Here is an 18,075-nt window from a genome sequence, read left to right as displayed (position 1 = left end):
TGGCCAAAGAAATTTAGGGAGTGCGACTGGTCGCAGTCCGCCGAGTACATTAAGGAGAAATTGTTGGAATGCTTAATCGGACATGGAAGTTTGGAATCCGTTGAACTTTTCAATTCCAAACGAGAGCTTGTGGAATCTCGGTGTGGATGCTCGTCGTAATCCGTGCGTTCACCCTTGGTTACGCGATTTCGCGATCGAGAAATGATCCATGTAACCGGCAAGCAATTCGCTTAAACGAGAAACCAAGTCCAATACAATCGGTGAAAAGCGATAGAGGTCGAACAGAAAAGAAAGAAAAGGGAAGGAAAAAAGTAGCGAAACCACCGCGTGCAATATACCTGTACACCGCTATAAAGAATCATCCCTGGCGGTGTTCGCGAGGAGCGAAACCACGGGGTGCAACGGTCGAGGATGAAGACGCGTGTAGCGGAGAACGCACGGTAGGGGCGCAGTAGTAAGTAGTCGTGGCGGCGTGCGAGAGAAATCGTGTCCTCGCGGGCATGTTTCGCGCGCCGTTGGAACACGGGGGAGCAATGGAAACGGATCGGAAAGAAAACGGTGAGGCGACGCTCGAGCACTCGAAAAGGAAGAGAGGAAATGGAAACAGGGGAATCAAACGATCCACGTGGTCGCCGGTTCGCGGTGAGTGCGTGCGAACGCGCGGCAAGTGGTCCCAGCTAGCGCGAGTAGCCGCGTGTTATAAAAGATTTCCGACTCTTTGTGACCGTTCCGTTTAAGAGCGAGCGAAAAAGCGACGCTCCGACGGCGCTTAGAAAGTGTTGTAACGCCCGGCAACTACGTATTGTATAATAATGTATCGCATATGGCGCATCTTGTAAAACTCTGCGGGCGTCCCCCCGCGGTGCCTTGGAGCCGGGACCGAGCGTGGAAGAACGAACGGAAGCTGTGAATGAGGTTATTCCCGGTCGTGGAAGCTCGTTCATTCATCCATCGGTCGGGGTTACAGCCCTCGTGGGGAGGCGAGCTCGCCGAAGACACGCTCGACCGGAGGCAAGGAATCGGCGGAACACCGTCTGCGCCTCTTCGCCCCAACCCCAACCCCAACCCTCCTCTGGACAACGAATTTTTCCTTCTCCCGAATACTACCTTGCGGGTTTCTCGCGGAGCGGCCTTAGCGAGGTGAACGCGACCTGAACTCGAACGATCTACAGGATTAGCAGAAGATGGGTTAACCAAGCGGGAAGAATTTCTGTTTCTCTTTAGCTCGGTGGTTGAATTTTTCACCGTCGGAGACGATACTGCTGTTGTTGTTGCAATTCGAAAGAGGGCCGGCCGATTACCCAACACGCTTCAACGGATCTGATTAGACGAAAATAGGCGGCATTACCCCGCTGCGCGCAAACCAGACCACCGCAGCTATTGTGCCCCGGATTGGGGCTGTCAATAGGATCAGCAACGATAACAATGTGTTCCGAGTCAAGAGACCCTCGACAGCTCGTGGACTCGGTGTGGCTAATCCATTAGATTAGGTTTAGATTTTACGGGGACCCAGTCGAATCCCTTCGACTCTCGAGGACTGTCTGTCCTGGAACGCTATTCACTAGGACCTCTGGCACCCATCGCGGAGCCCGGCGGTGTTGAATGACTGGCTACTTTGCCGAGGCGTTCAGGTTGTTTTGCTCGTGGCCCTGTGAAGAGGTGTTGACACCTCAATGGGAATTTGAATCGAATCTACTTGTCGCGCTGTTTGGGGACGGCGGATATTTTCGAAACTCGATTCGAGTTGTTGGAAAGGTGGAATAACCGCAGCCGTTAACTTGGCGAATCGGTACGAATACGTCTGAGACAGGAGGAGCGAAGCCGCGACATATTTTATGTGTATACACGTATATACAGGCCGGAGCGAGTTTACCAGGACAGGATCCGACGCGGCATCAGGGTTATAAGATCGGCCACGTCTCTATCTAGGTTGTTTAGTACGGCTGCGAGGGAACGTAATATATTTGGGAGGAGGTGGAGAGTGAGATAGGTGGTTGGGTAGGTAGCCGTGGTGGATGTCGGGTAGATAGTCGACCGGCTTCGGTAATGGAGACTGCAGGGTGCCGCTAATGCAGTAGCGATGTCACGGTGCCCGTTGCATCGGTATATTCCTTCCCTTTCCGCCCTTTTCGCTCCTCCGCGGTTTACCATACGTGTTCAACCCGGTCCCGACTCCCCTTTTCCCGCCGGCTTCGCCGATATCACCGGGTTTCTACGTGTCCCCGGCTTGTCTCTGTTCGTGCCACGGACACCTCTCTGTCGGGTGGCTGTTTATCTGCGGCTGAGCTCGGGCCCTTTTCTCTTTTCTCGATTTAACGGAACCCTATCTGGGGGACACGGCGGATATCTCGGACGATGGGAAACATTCTCCATGCGGATGTGTTTGTATCGTTTAAAGTGAATGGAAAAATGAGCGCCGCCTGCATCCCGCAGTTACGATAATTTCTTGGTTATTTTTGTTATGGCCGGTGTGCCGCGGCGGCCGGGGCCCGTTCGAACCGCCTCTGCGTAGCCCCGGTGTCGGCGGACGTTGTACGGAACGTTGCTCGATTTCTTGCCCCGTTAATTGGCCGGCCATGCTCGAAAAATATGTCCCTGCGACGACTACCAGCCAGCAGTATAGTATCCGCCTGGACCGTTTAGCCACCGCGAGATCTTAAGCCCGTCCCTGGGCCGCTGAAAAACGTAGACGTTACTCGGAACGATCTTGATGCTTGTCCAGTGGTTTACAAACTTTTAATATCTCTCCCAGCCCCGCCGATGAAATATATGTCCGAAATGTGTAACACACCCTCGTTCCGTATATATATATTTTTCAGGATGTTTGGCAGCATGAAACGATGCGCCCGATGTCAAGCGGCGATCCTTGCCTCGGAACTGGTGATGCGTGCCAGGGAGCTGGTGTTCCACGTCCGTTGCTTCTCGTGCGCTGCGTGCGCGGTTCCGTTGACCAAGGGCGACCACTTTGGGATGAGGGATGGCGCGGTGCTCTGTCGGTTGCACTACGAGATGGGCGCCGAGCTGCACCCCTCTCAGAGTCCACCGGTCCCGGTTTACCCTCCCGGGCCGCACTACCCTGGCCAGCCGTTCCCGTCCCCGGAATTCCTCCACCATCATCATCATCATCACCATCATCCACCGCACCCGCACCACTCGATGCATCCGCAGCATCCCCACAGTCACGTCAGCCCGGTACCGCTTCAGCCATCGACGCCGTCTGTGCCGGACGCGGGTTCGCCACCCAAGGTACCGTACTTCAATGGCGCCGCGGTAGTCCCACCGCCCAGACAGAAGGGCAGGCCCAGGAAGAGGAAACCGAAGGATCTCGAAGCTATGACCGCTAACATAGGTGAGTGGTCCTCAGGAGGAGCTCTTTTATCACCAAACTTTTTCATTCGAGTCAGTGGTGTCTATATATGTATACATATACGTACACACACACACACACACACACACACGTATGTACCGCTTACGGTTCGGAGCCTCGTTTGTAGACGGGTATAAAACGTAGGAAATGCAAATTGGAGTGGAAACGCATTGTAACAGTGTTTTATTAGAATCCATCACGCAATAAACATACTCACAATTAGAAAGCACCAGATACGTAATCTTGGCAAAGTACAGTACGATTTTTTGGACCGTGAAGTGGACGAATGTTTGCTCAACAAGAAAATGTAATTTGCGCTGGTAACACGGAAGATGGGGTGCAGAGCGGGTGTCGTTGAACTTTTCAAAACGAAAAATTAATAGCACGGAAACAGGCACGCCAATTCTATATCGTTCAAATTAAATCGCGTTAACGTCGTGTTATTTGCTATTCAATCTCTTCCCACAAATATCAGCGATACGAAATATCCCAGCTGTTTAAGCCGAGCAGTTCACTTCATAGCTTCACAATGTTTTAAGTTTTCCTTCCTATAGCTATAATAACCAATTAAAATTAACGTACGTGTTATTAATTCTATTACAGAAGTAATATTTCTTTAGCCTGACGTCGATGAAATCAAACATTCGGAGCAATCGAGTAAGGAAATTCTTTTCATCGTTTCACAATATTTAAAATTTTACTTCCTACACAACTTTTGTAGGCAATTAAATTTAATTGCTACTAAAATCATTTACAGTTTCATAACTCTTACACCGAATTTTCACCCGTACGTTTTATTTCTATTTCGCAACAACAAAAAAATATTATCCGCACCCCATTAGCCTACGAATAATTTCGTGAAATTCTCACTGTTGGTAGCACATCGGTTCGTTTCTCCAGGCAAATCGAACTAGAGGTAAAGCTCCTATACAAAGGACACTTGCGATCGCTTGAAAAATTTCTCTGAACCAGACCTGAACCCAACGACTTACCGTCAGCTAATGTACGGCTAGTGTACGGCTAGTGTACGGCTAGTGTACGTCTAGTGTACAGCGTAAAGGTAAGGGTGAAAGGATCCCTACCACGAGAGGGTTCTCGAGAGGTCGTATCCAACCGTTCCTTTACTCTGGCTAGCGTAGACGAACAGCTCGAGAGATTTCCATTGTCAGTGTCACGGGACGATCGCGATCGCGTGCACGAAAATTCTCGACACGATTCCGCGGCGGCCTAGCACAGTACCAGCCCGGAGAGCAGACCCGGTCAGAGATCGAGCGTACGTACGAGGGGTTGGTCTGCTCGTCGTGTGATTTACGGTCGTGCGTAGGCGCGCGGTGTTTGCCACCGAACCCTGATAAAATTTGTCGCCGCGACATAAATTCACGAATCCAATCCCAACAAAGCGTGTACGTGTCGCGCGTGGGCAGCGCGCCGCGCCGCGCCGGCAGCTTCCTTCTCCGGCTTCGAGGACTTAATTTCGATTGTTGACCGACCGTGGGAACAACCACGGAGACGAGATAGAGTCGGCTGTACCCTACCACCGGGACCAGTTTTCTTCGTCCCTTATTCTTTCTTTCGTTCTCGGTATTTCCTTTTTTCCCTCCCGAATGTTTTCAGTGAAAAAGATCTCGCGGACGATGATGCCTCGACATAGGACCCACGGATGACTGGGAATTATTTGTTCTGTTTGCTGGCCGGATGGGCCGGTCCAAGGAGGCGCGAGAATTTATCGTCGGAAATAAAATAATTTGAAGGGGGAGCGAGGGGCCTCGTCGATTGGGCCTCTTCTCCGGCAAGGTCGTCGGGCCTTTTCGTCGTGGATGCGTTACGTTCAGAATTTCCTTTTTCTTCGCCGCGCGGTTGATTTCAGAATATTTCCAATTCGGAGATGAGTTTATATTTTAATATATGCAAATTTCTTGTCAGCTACGACACTAAAAATGTATCTCTTGCATCGTTTTACGATTTATATAGTGAATGATATTCGAAATGATAAGCTGTTTAATATTCGAGCGACGAATTTTAGAGTCAAACGCTGTCCCCTTTGATCTTCTACGCATCCTTCTGACAATTCTTCTGATATCGATCAAAGTGCAACATTTTTTCTCACGGGACAGTCGTTGAACAAATTTTATGGTTTCTTGGGGCTATCTTGGATTTCACGTGTCCCGTATAACTTGGTAACCCGTTTCCTCGGTAATTAGGAATTCTCGCAAGATCACCGAGTGAGATCTAAGAGTTGGCCAAAGAGACGAGGAACGGTAGCGGGCGATTAAGAGCGGAAAAAGGTGCGCTCGTTCATCTCGAACGAGCGAGCGGAGTCTCGCAGATTTCCACGCGATAGGGGATCGATCTCGATCTTATCGATCGGCTATCCTCTAGCCGGACGACTGTCGAGCGTCGCTTTATCCGGCGGGACGGGATAAGTATACCGGAATGAGGTATCGTGCCTGCGAACTATTTGCTGCATAGAGTTGTAATTGGCCCGTGTATCCACTGGTCTTTCGCGTACGCTATCGCCCTTCTTGTTTGCACTCGAGGAGCTAATGAGCTGTGATACACATCAAACACCGCTGATGTCGCTTCCGCCGACGGTTCTTCGTATCGCCTCGAGGGCCCGCAATTGTTACCGCGATAACTTTATTCGCGAACCAGCCGCACGAATCGTCCCGATCAGATTTTGCTAATGGGACTTTGGGAGGACCGTCGAAACGAGATCATACCGTATCGCGCCTTCGTTCAACCCCCAACTTAACGACGTTCATATCCAACAATATAAACGGGACGCATAGTATTCTCGGCGATACATAAATTCAGCCGGTTCACCCCTTGGCGCGAAGGCAAAATAGAGGTTCGGTCCACCAGCGGCGGCGTCGTCGTCGTCGTCGTCGTCGTCGTCGTTGTTGTCGTCGTCGTCGTCGTCGTCGGCGGCGGCGGCGGCGGCGGCGGAAAAGATCCCCCTAGCTGATAGAACCGATACGAGTAGCTTCAAAAATACCCAACGACACGGGTGTTTAATTAAGACGCATAATCCGGATGTTCGGGATTTATGTTGCAGATTTGAACGCGGACTACATAGATATGCCCTTCGGAAGAGGTGGCCCGGCTACTCCCGGGATGCCTGGCTCTAACAGCAGAACAAAACGAATGAGAACAAGTTTCAAGCATCACCAGTTAAGGACGATGAAGAGTTACTTCGCGATCAATCACAATCCGGACGCGAAGGATCTCAAGCAACTTTCCCAGAAAACTGGCTTGCCAAAAAGGGTGTTGCAGGTAAGCACGTAAGCCGACGATCGATCCTTCTACAATTCTCGTTTCGAGCTGGGCTGAACAGTCTGGTATCGGGTTCAATTTGTGCGATTCGATCAGTCGCGATCTTCGCCGCTGTTCGTCGAACGTGCGTTCGTTTTTGCCCAGGGGAAATTAGCTGCACCCAGCTGCGACGACGTTCGCGTTCTTCTCCTACGATCGATGCGCAAAATAATTGGACCAAACCGTCTTACCGATTCGTTCGACCGTGCGTATAATTAATAAAATCCGATCCTACTCTTGCGACGTACAACCCGCGGAGCCCCTTTCTATCATATCCTTACAGTTAGTCGAATTGAATTGCTCGGTAGGCGATGAGCAATTAAATGAAGAAATTTAGGGGGTCGGTGCGCGGGAAAAATATTCGCGTCGGGCGTGCACCGGCCTCCTCCAATTAGTGTGCTCCGTCAATGACGCATGACGCCCTTCATAGGCCAGCTAAAACTGTCCCCGAGGACCTTTCTCGCGGTACGTCGTTTTGGACAGATTGTATCGTTGCGCGTTCTCTCCCTCTCGTGTTGTTCGATCCGGCCGCCGGTGTCTTTGGAATTTATGCGACCGTGTTACGTTTATTTCGGCGGCACTCGAAACGTGGACCACGCGGCGGTAGGTTAAAGATAGAAGAGATTGTTAGTACGCGGAAAGGGAGGAGGAGAAGCACGGGTGTAGGGGACCGGTGGAAATCGTCGTCTACCGATTTCCCTTGTGATCCACCGTTCCGATTATTCCGTTCAACGATTATTCATTTTTCTGCCCGCCGTCTCTGAAAGATAGATAGGCTGATTGTTTTCATAAGACTGTTTCGAGCTGTCGGATACGTCTTCGTTTTTCTCTCCTCAGTCTCGGTCTCAAGTACCGCGAGTTCATCAATCAAGGGAACTTGGAAATTTTCCTCGACTAAAGTCGAACTTTGTGTCGTTAATAACGTCTTTTTGACAAATTGTTGCTCGCGCATCGTGATAGTTTGTTCTACGGATAGACGCTGCGCGAGTTCATTCAGTTCCACCGATGCAAAATTACTCTCGAACGGAAAGAAACCGCGAAATCGTGCGAACGGTTAGCTACGTAAGCTGTTCGTTATCGTTCAAAATTTCGCTGAAACACTCTCACTTTTTTCAACGACGCCGTTCTCGTTAAAAGTAAAGCGGCAAAAGCGAATCGGAACGAATCGGGATCGAAGTAGCAAAGTAGCGTAAAAATTTCCTCAGACGAGATATCCATCGTTGGTCCGAAGGCGAGAAGGAACCCCGGAACGGCTCGGTTTCTGAGAGGGTCGCGGATAGGTTTCCAGAGAGGTGGTTAAAAAAGGTGCAGAGAAAAATCGCGGTTCGGAAGATGGATAGCCGGTGGTTCGATCGTTTTTCCTGCTTTCTCTCTCTCTCTCTCTCTCTCTCTCTCTCTCTCTCCGCACACCCCGTTTCACTTCCCTCCCAGTCGTCGTTTGCCAGCGACTCCATATAAAAATATTCACGTGCGGTCGAACCACGCGCGCTGGAGACGTACGCGCGCGCTTCTCCCAATTAGTGCGTGCTGCCGGCGGCGCGTTGAGGTAAAAGAACCGCATAGGCAGCGGTGATATTTCCGTCGACGAGGCCTCTGTGGCCTTTCCCCGTAATTATGGCCCTCCGTCAATCCGCCGCTACTCAAAATCCCGGCTGGGCAAGTTTTGTCGTAACGAGCACCGCGCTGCCCTCGTTAACCCACTACCGTTAAATTACACGGGCCACGGATCTATTTCGTTGCGCGGGTGTTCGCGCGAGCGCACGCGCACCACGTGGCGCGTTAATTCGAACCTACGATTCGAATTTCGTGATACAATTCTCATTTCCGATTGTTTCGGTGTTCGCCTTGGGGATTTTTCTCACGAATGAACATCAAGCTCGATGCGCTCTTCTCGGAAGTTATGCCTCTTCGAGGTGGATCCAGTCAGAGACGGTGGAGCGCGTGGCGGTGACTCGATGGCGCCCGGGCAGAAGATCTAGAGAAAGAGAAAAGGCCGGGGGGGTCGTCGGTTCGAGCAGGGGAGGAGGCGAGAGAGCCGGCCTATTGTATTCGGTGCGGTGTAGGGTTCTTGGTCGCCATCTTGCTTGATATTGATCGCGAAACGCACGAATACTCGCTCGTTCGCCGCGGCTGCGTTCGTCGCCGGCTCTCCTCTCCTCTCCACGGTACTCTCCACGGTATGTCCTATGTACGGACACACAAACGCGCGTGTACCTAAGCCACCGTGTACACTTTCGCGAACGTACCACCGGCAGCCATGATACGTATATACGGTGAACGCGTGCGACGCTCCTGTATTTACATTCGTAGACGGTGTGCGATGCGACGAAGGGGAGGCTCGGGTTGCCTCGCGTCGGCTCCAAGTCGCCGCTGGTTTTCAGTCCGCGGGGGAGGAGACTATCTTGAAAATGGCGACGCGGACCGAGAATCCCCTCGCATCGAGACTGTCTTTTATCTATCACAGGTGGTAACAGGGGGTAGAGAATGGCGTGGCGAGGGAGACCCACGATGGAGGGACACGGAGAATGCCTGCGGGCTCTGTGTCGTCGCATTATATATTGCTGTATTGTATGGACGATGTAGCTATCCTAGTCTCCCTTGGGCTTGGCTGATGCGCGTGTGGTTGCATTTAAATTACGCGTGACCCTCGATGAAGACGGATTAGAGGCCAGCGAGACATCTTCGGTTTTCGTTCTCCTCCGTTTGGTCTACGCTGGTTTTGTTCCCGCGGTTCCCTTTGGCCCGTCGCGACTGCGTGCAATTCGAAGGTAGTTGCAACCGAGGATGCGTTTCAGGCCTCCTTAACAGATGATTCCTTAAACAACGATGGGATTTGATCGGCCGATCCGAGGCGACCAAAAATTCATTTATCATTCCTTTCTCGATCAGCAACGCAACTGAAACATCATGCGGCACCGCGATACATTACATTCAGCCGTGTTGGTCTCCGTGTGTTCGCAGGTCTGGTTCCAGAACGCCCGCGCAAAATGGCGGCGCATGGTGCTGAAGCAGGAGGGGAAGTCAGACAAGTGCGACGGCAGCGTGGACGGCGGTTCCCTTGGCGACCTTGAGCTTTATGGGAACAGCACCGGAAGCGGTGGCCCGCCGATGAGCCCTCCATTCATGCTGGGCGGGCCGCACAGTCCCGCGTCCTTGGCGTCCTTGGACTGCGCGTGATCCCCGAAATCCCGTTTCCGGGCCAGGCTAATCGAACGATTCTCGAGACGCGGCCCAGTGTCGTTCTCCTCGTTAACGTGCCCGAGGAGTCGCGACTCGAACGTCACCGCGAACGGAGACAACGACGGACTGTTTCGCTCGATCGTGCGAGTCGACGGTTTCCACTCGGGCACCACATCGACGCGTCGCGACGTGACGGATAATTTATTCGAGGGATCGAGGAGCAAGTGATACGTTGCGTTTGGAGGCACTACAAGTATTTTTCTGTCGAGTTAGTGTTAGTCAGGACTGGTGGTAGAGATTTTCCATGGAAAAATGCGGAGAGTCGTGTCGTCTGTGCACCTGTCGAGCACAGTTCGCCACCCGTGGATGCGAGCGGCGTACGGTCAAGAGGAAAATGAAGACGATTGTACCATAACGGAGGATCGATTAGTCGAGGAGCATAGAAAGCGTTATATTTATTTTAAGCGAGACGCGCGGGTGAGAACAGGTTGATTTAAAAACGTGACACCTGTCGAAATCGGCCAGCCATGATGGGTTTCGCCAGACGAACGCGTAACATACGCCCACGCTCGGAGGATACACAGTTCGATGGGGTGCCTCGACGTGGCACCCGGCTCGAAAACGTTTGTAATTAGTTGTCGATGTCTATTTATTGGTCATAAGCGTTCCGAGGTAAGCCTAGTTAAGGGTTACGAACTTTACCAGTGCTGTGTGAAAATCCAACGTTTCCATTCGGTTAGCAGAGAAAACGTGCGGGCGTGATTGACTATACGAATCCATTGAATAAGTAGTTGTAGTTAGACGAGTTAGGCAACAAGTCCCGGCGGGCTTTACGTAGCGTCAGCGAAATTGTTGTTTAAAAAGCAAACTCCATTGATGTTTCGTGTCGTATCGCGAAACGTTGGGTTTAAACGTCGAGTAAATGCGAGTATAAATATATAAATAAATATATATATATATATATTATTTATAAATAAATTCGGGTGCGTCGAGCTTGAACAACGATGTCTGCGTGAGATTGTGTAATTATTGCTCAAAAAAAAAAGAATATGAATCAGAGAAGAATGTGAGAGGGGGGGGGGGTGTAAGCCAGGGCGAATTTATGGCTCGTATCGCGCCCGATCGCGAATCCTTGGCGTAAACTTCACGTAATTGTTGTAAATAAAGGACGTTCCTCGAGTTTCTTAAGGCACCGCTATAGGTTATAGGGATTCTAATTGCATTCGGTAGCGGTTCTGTTAGGCAAGGTAATAATGATGACGACGATTATTATTATTATCACTCCTATTATTAATATCCTTGTAACGAATGGAACGATTGTCTAATTTTACAAGATGATTTTTTCATTGAATATATTTTGACAATATACTCGCTGCTTCTGTCGACTTTTTCTTTGAAAAACCCTAACCGCCAAATCGTCATTCCATTTTCACATCTACGTCCACAATACTCTCGACATTTCAACTGTGCGACTCGAGAAAGAAGAAAAGATGAGGAAAAAGCGAGGAACATGGGGTTAGTGAAACAACGGCACGAGCGCTACCCGTGGTTCAGCCCGACGGCAAAGTGCGAGGGAGCGGTTTCACAAGGTTGACAGCCGATTTAACAACCCTGTTACGCGTAACCAGGGGAGTACGTTAAAATTAAAATTACACGTTTCGCACCAATTCGAAAATTGCGCAAGGTAGCGTCACATCAGCGTTTCCTTCAAATCACGTTCGACTCTGGAACGGAAAAAGAAATTTCTCGTTAGCTTTGCGGAGGACTTTTCATCCTCTGTTTTTTTTTTCTTTTTTTCTTTCTCTTTCTACCACTCGAATCACCGACTTTCTAACGACGCCATAGGTATATACGCGTAAGTAAAACGCTGGCAGGAAATATGCGCTTTGAATTCGCGTGTCGTCATTTTCACTTTTTATCCAATTTGACGATAAGCCGCGCGAAACGTATTGTCTGTTCGAAACTGTCTTCTTTTTTGTTCGATGTTCTTGGAAGAGATCGAAGGAGATTGGAGCTTGCAATTAAAAAAAAATAGCGATCGCGAAATCTCTCGATTGTTTGCAAACTTCGCATAGCTTCGTTCTATTCTTCGTTCCGTTAAATGTTATAAGATTACTCGAAAGATAGTTACAAAGTATCGGGCAGCGGGGTGGATGGAAACGAATCGAGTTATGTTAATTGAGTCATCCAGGGCCTTCGGTGGATTCTCGCCGCCACGATAAAGTCTGATATTCGAAATGGCCGCCGCCTACGCCATTATTATTGGGATATCTATACTTGGAACGAACAGTTCCTTTTAACAGCAGACGTTCGCGTACCTAAGAAAACTGTTACCACACAGATTCCGAATCCATAGAAATGTTAGAGTCGCTTAGTTTGCCGGTTATCACAGAGCGATCCTTGATTTTCCACCAACAGAAATTCCATTCGCAATTTCAGTATCGCACAGCTTAACTTATACATCGAACTGGAAGGATATCAACTACCTGCGGAGCAGGAAGGTGCAACACGGAGAACGGATAACGGAAGTGCAAAAAACGAAAAAAGAAAAAGGAAAAAAGGAATAAAGGAAAAAAGAAAAAACTAAAGTAGAAGGTAGGAAAGCGCATATAATATGCATACACTTGCATTGTGCCGTCCGCTGAGTAAGCGGCTGACGCACGAACCGATGCGATTTCGAAAGGAGATTATTTGCCGCGCTTCCGAATCGATAAACATCGCAGAAAAAAAATTGGAAATAGAAGAAATATCATCTCGTATTCTGAATTTCAATGAACGTCGAGCGACGTTCAAAGGCAGGAAAGCAGAAAACTTACGGACAAATTATTGCTGCGGGGTTTTCAACACCACTTGACACTAGATTTCTCATTGCTCGTTACGAGGACCGCTCGTACAGATCGTTCTCTGACGTTTCAGTTGTTCGCAGATTTGAAGGAAACTTAAAAGTGCAGATATTTCAGACGCATTTGAGCGAACGATCGATGACTCGAGAAGACGCCGTAAGTCGAGTAAGAGAGATCGTGGAGCCACGATGCGTTTAACGAAGTAAATGAGACGTAGCCGAGGGATCGACACCGTTCGAGCGGTGTCGAACGAACGAAGAAGAGCCGTTTTCCTCGGTGTCGCAGGCTGCCTCGGCATCGATCATTCGCGTTATCGACATCTCGATCCCACGAACCGGTCAGAAGACACAGTGGTCGCGGGGAGGGCTGACATCGCGCCGAAGGATCTAGGAATCTCTCGCTCGTCCCTCGATCACGCCTGATCGAGCCTGAGAATGAACGGTCGCCGAATGCGAATGGAAACGGCCGTGGCGCGCGCGTTGCCTGTTCTCGTTTCAACGGCTAGCTAAACTCACTACCACCGACGCCGCAATTCCCTGCCCATTGTTTTAGACGTGAGAACCCTTTTGCCTCTCTTTCCGTTCCGCGCATCCGTACCACGCGTTAACCTTGGCCCATCGACGCAGGATGGACGCAGGAGAGCCTTCTACTTCCGATGGTTTTTCTGGCATTTACGCCGCTGTGGACGGACATCTCGGAAATTAAACAAATTATATGAACGAGATTACTCTCGTTATTCTTACCTTATAGCGGCAATAGTTCCGTTCCGTAACAGAATAATTTCAATTAATTAAGAATAGATAGAAGAAAAGAGGGAAAAAGTTTATATTCGTAGGATTTCGAAAAATACGAATTCCGTTGAGGAATTTATGAGAGCGTTCAAGGAGAAACAAGTTCTATCGATGCGACGGTAATGGAATAGAAATTAAATGGCATGCAAAATAATGTTCCGGTCTTATTTATATTCCGAATCCTGTGAATCTTTTTGTCATCAATTCTTATAGCTTGTTCATTGGTTGGTCGAGATTAAACTCGTTCCTTGATAATGTGCCGAGAAATTGGACAGCAGGAGAGGACCATCGAAATCCGTTCGAAGAAGAAAAGAAAATAGTGAAACGTCTCAATGTTCGAAACTATAATGGAACAACTGAAAAATATTGTAATACGCTTGCTTCGAAAAGCCAATTGCAAGTGCACACGTTCGGATCGGGATGATTCGAGCGCAATCAGAAGATAACGATCGTAAACACAGAAACGATCAAGCAGAATAGATGGAAGGAAAAATGGAAGGGAATTTGCATGTTAGTTATGAATAATTGTTCGGTTAATGTGTGAATACATTATCCTCGAGGTATGAGGTATCCTGTCTGAATAACTTGAAAACTTCTCACAGCTTTTACGCACGCGTTTCCTCCCTCTCTCTTCCTCAAATTACGCTCCATCCTCTAAAGTGCACTTGAACTTGCGAGTTGAATATTTAACGAGATCAAATTAAAATGTGACTAAACGCGTTCGATACGTTTGATACTCTAGGCCGATAGAATTTTTACATTCAATCTGCGTTTATAACGTAATGCATAGGTACTGGACGTTCGATAAATATTGATGAACGCGAAAAGGTAACGTAACAGATAACGTAGTATCGAGGACAAAATCAGTTGCAAGTACCAGCGCGAAAACGAGCTGCCGTAAAACGAAATTATTTGTGTTTAGAAACTGGTACGTTTCATTTTCTATCGCAAGACACTGCTTGTGAACGAAAAATCGCCTCGAATGGCGAACGAGTCTATCGACAATTCCCGTTTCGAGAGATTTGATGCGAGCGAGCGTGTCGCGGGGTTGAAGATTCGGGAAGGAGGCCTCTCGACGACGGCAATTCCGTGGTACTTTCTATTTCGAGTTGCGAAACGTAACGAAACGAGGAGTTTGCGAGTCGTTGGAGCGTCGCTCCCAATTTATCGAGGCCGCATTTCACCGGAAACGAATATACGAAGCGCGACAACGCGCGCCGGTGTGCCTGTGCTCCCTCGGATTTTCCCGCGCCCCTTTTCTACCCTGAACCACCTCGTTCTTTCCTCCTTTTTCTATATAAACCTCGTCACGTTATTATTTCTCACCGCTACCCGCTCATTAAACTCCTCTCCTTGATTTTTCATCTTTTTCTTTTTTTTTTTTTTTTACTGTGCCTACGCGGATCTCCGGAGTCTCCTCATCCACGCCTCGATGCATATCCGCCACCCTTACCCCCCCCCCCTCCTCTCTCTTCTCACTCTCTCTCTCTCTCCCTCTCTTTCTCTCTCTCTCTCTCTCTCTCTTATTCACGCTGAAACTCGACTTCAGCGTCGGCACGACACAACGACGGCTTGGGACTCACTCGTCTCTTCGTTTGTGTGCGCTCCTCTCTTCAAGAAACGCTTCCTCTGAACGCGGCGCAGAGCATCGCGCAACCCTTTGCCGAGGACTTTTGACGCCCCGCGGTACGCTCGAATACCGTTCGACAAGAGGATTCGGGAGGCGACGAAGTATTTTTTTGTTCTCCTTTTTTTTTTTCCTTACCCTCGTTTCTGTTCCCTCTCGGGAGTCCCTCTTCTCCTTTTCCGCGCACGCCCCCGTTTCTTCTTACTCTCGCGGGATTTCGCTCTCGCGACAAAGAGTCGGAAAGATCGCGCTCGGAGGAGCGAAGAAGTCACGGAACAAAAACCGTGGAGACGATTCAGGGACGAAAGAGTGGTTTGAAAATCGCTCGTTTGATCTTTGTTCAAAGAAGACGTATCGCTGATACCTCTTCAAGTGAATTTAGAGTTTTCTCGTTCTCTCTTCCAATCAACCTCAACCTCTTTTCCAATTAGCTACTCTTCGTCCATCGACGAAATTTAGTACCAAGTTCGCCTAATTAGAAGAAAATATACCAGCACTCCATATTCAATTTCTAACCGACTCTACTTGTTTCGTTTTTGTTGTAAAATTTTACTTTTTTATAAAATGAAATTCGTAAAGTCAGACGGTTCCAAGAGATCTAAAGGATATAGATACTCGAGATACCGAAAATAGTCGACGAGTTACACAACGACCGTACAGTACACCTCTCGAGTCGTAACTTGAACAATTTCCAAGAGGCCAACGTCGTGGTATCTCTTCAGAGGATGCGAAACCATCCGTGGACTACGCGTTAAAGGTCTACCCAGGCACCGGGTCTCTCTTTGCCACCGAGCACTTTCGACGCCCTGCATCACGCTCGGATACCATTCGACAAGGGGTGCCGCTCTTCGCGGCCAATAATTCAGACTTCAAGGCGCGGGCGTGAAGATCGTCCTGACGGAGTATCAAAAGCCGCGCGAGCGCGTTTCCTACCCTCCCTACGCCTCTTCCGTTCCACGATGTTCAAAGGGGTCGTTCTTCTCCCTGCGGAGGAAGTCGGACGAGCGACTATCTTTCCGTGAAACTTGACGCTACGACTAGTGGGGAAACGTTCGCCGTAACGAACATTACCTTTGCTGATTTACGACAAACTCTAGGTCACTGATATGAAAGGTATCAGAGTTTACAACTTGCGTAAACTCAGCAAAAACCGTAAAACATTGTGCTTATCATATACACCGCAATATATTCTCTGTTTAAACCAAAAGTTTCGCGTTAGAAGCGTAGCTACAGAAAAGAAACGCACACGAAAGAAAGCAATAAATGCGCAATACGACGACGTGTAAAGACGAGGTTCGACGTGATTCACGAAACAATAACGCCAGAGTGCGTGCCAGCCACCGGTGAAACGCAAATGGGAACTAAAACAAAGCAAAGCTGTAACCGAGTCACCCTTGCATTTAGACACCTCTCAAACGAACATGAAGTCTGCGAAAGATAGCGCGTCGAAAAAGGGAACGAAGAAGAACGAAAACGAGTGGTGGCGAGTGCGCAAGGCGAGAAAGAAGGGTGGAAGCTTCCTCTGCACGGGCTGGCGCGGGTGACAAACAACCGCACGGATTCCACGGATCCACGCGGCGCGCAAAGTCCGCGCTAATTAGCGGCTCACGAGCGTGCCGAAAAAGAGACGACGCGCGACGAACGGTCGTGGCCCACGGTTGGCCAGGGGACGCGGGCGAGAGCCGGCGTAAGAAAGGAATAGAAAGTAAAAACCGAATAAGAGGAGAAGCCGGTGGCGCGCGCGTACGGATGGCGAGGGAGAAAAGAAAGAGATAAATAAAAGGAGGATACCCCAGGCCCCCAAGATGGCAGGTCTGGCGGTCCATTTGAATATATAGGCGAGGGACAGTGAGCGATGTTGCACCTGCCGCCGCGAGTCAGCGTAATAGCTGCGAGATGTCACGCCACGGTACATGTGCGAGCGAAATTCGTGGCCCGCTTCATATCCTCCGTCTCTTCCTCCTTTTGCCGAGGCCGACACCGGCAGCGTCGGAGAACGCGCGCCGCGCCGGATGGACGATTAGTTGGATGAGTTGCGCCGCGCCACGAGGTGGGTGGATTCTCGTGGGGACGTCTTTCTTACATCCTCGGTTGGCATGCATCGGTTCATGTGATTTGTGCCTGGTGTTTGCGGTTCTCGAAAGACGTCGGGAAGGGTTAACGGCGTTCGAAGCCCAACACGATGATCCAACTGGTTAATCGTTAAATTGCGTTAGATCCAATCGCATTCAATAATCGACCTCGTGAGAAGAGAATTGGAAAGGCGGATCGAATAAGAATCGTAAGACCATGGAAATACGAAAAATGGGATCGTTATCCTCTCAGGTTGATAGAGAATAAAATGACCCGAGCAGAAAACTGAAATTATCTGTCTGAAAGGGAAGAATTAAAACGAAAAGCACGCATACGTAACTACTCCCCGGCGATTAACAACTGTTTTCGCATCGTCATTGTTTGAATAAATGCGGGTGTCTGGGAAGAAGAAAGAAGTGGCTCCTTTCAAGTGCGTCACTGTTCAAACGATATCTTATCAGGCCGCTTTGTACCGGTTTAATTAACGATTAATAATATTCACCGGGCGTTACGTAAATACGGCGTTTTACGAGTGCTCGCGGGCCACGATAAGCACCGGGCAATAGAAATGTATGAAAATCGAAATGGATTCGTCGAGAAACCGGTCGCGGGATCCCGAGATACCGTAACAGGGATTATAACAGGAACTCGCGAGCGGGGCGGTCGCTTCGCGTCCTTTATCACGGTCCGGGTTCAGCACGCCTCTGCCAGTCAAATTAACGTGTTAATTGCAAGGCAAACGGAGAAAATCAAGTGGCCGGTTACGCGCGGCCGAACCTTTTGAGAGATCGCTTACTTATATGAATCATGCTAAGAGTAATATCGGATACTTTGGATTCTTAAAGCCCAATGCGATTGGCTCGAGAAAGTCTAGCGACACAA

At 49.3% G+C, this 18,075-nt stretch overlaps 2 protein-coding genes across 3 annotated transcripts in view; one reads left to right on the top strand and one right to left on the bottom strand.

Annotated features, from left to right (window-relative positions):
- Positions 1-10,013, top strand: part of LOC143428108 (protein apterous-like) — a 34,651-nt gene extending 24,638 nt beyond the window's left edge. For both annotated transcript variants that reach the window (XM_076902787.1, XM_076902786.1), the window contains exons 4-6: positions 2,820-3,349; positions 6,423-6,640; positions 9,641-10,013. In XM_076902787.1, the coding sequence (XP_076758902.1) occupies positions 2,820-3,349; positions 6,423-6,640; positions 9,641-9,856 (964 nt within the window). In that variant the 3' untranslated portion in view covers positions 9,857-10,013. The remainder of the gene's footprint in view (positions 1-2,819; positions 3,350-6,422; positions 6,641-9,640) is intronic.
- Positions 1-18,075, bottom strand: part of Foxo (forkhead box, sub-group O) — a 347,741-nt gene that overhangs the window by 262,068 nt on the left and 67,598 nt on the right. The gene's annotated exons all lie outside the window — the stretch shown is intronic.

The sequence above is a fragment of the Xylocopa sonorina genome, chromosome 10, assembly GCF_050948175.1.
Source record: "Xylocopa sonorina isolate GNS202 chromosome 10, iyXylSono1_principal, whole genome shotgun sequence".
Taxonomy (NCBI): Eukaryota; Metazoa; Arthropoda; class Insecta; order Hymenoptera; family Apidae; genus Xylocopa; species Xylocopa sonorina.
The sequence above is the reverse complement of the archived record's forward strand: the minus strand, read 5'-3'. Positions and strand labels throughout refer to the sequence as shown.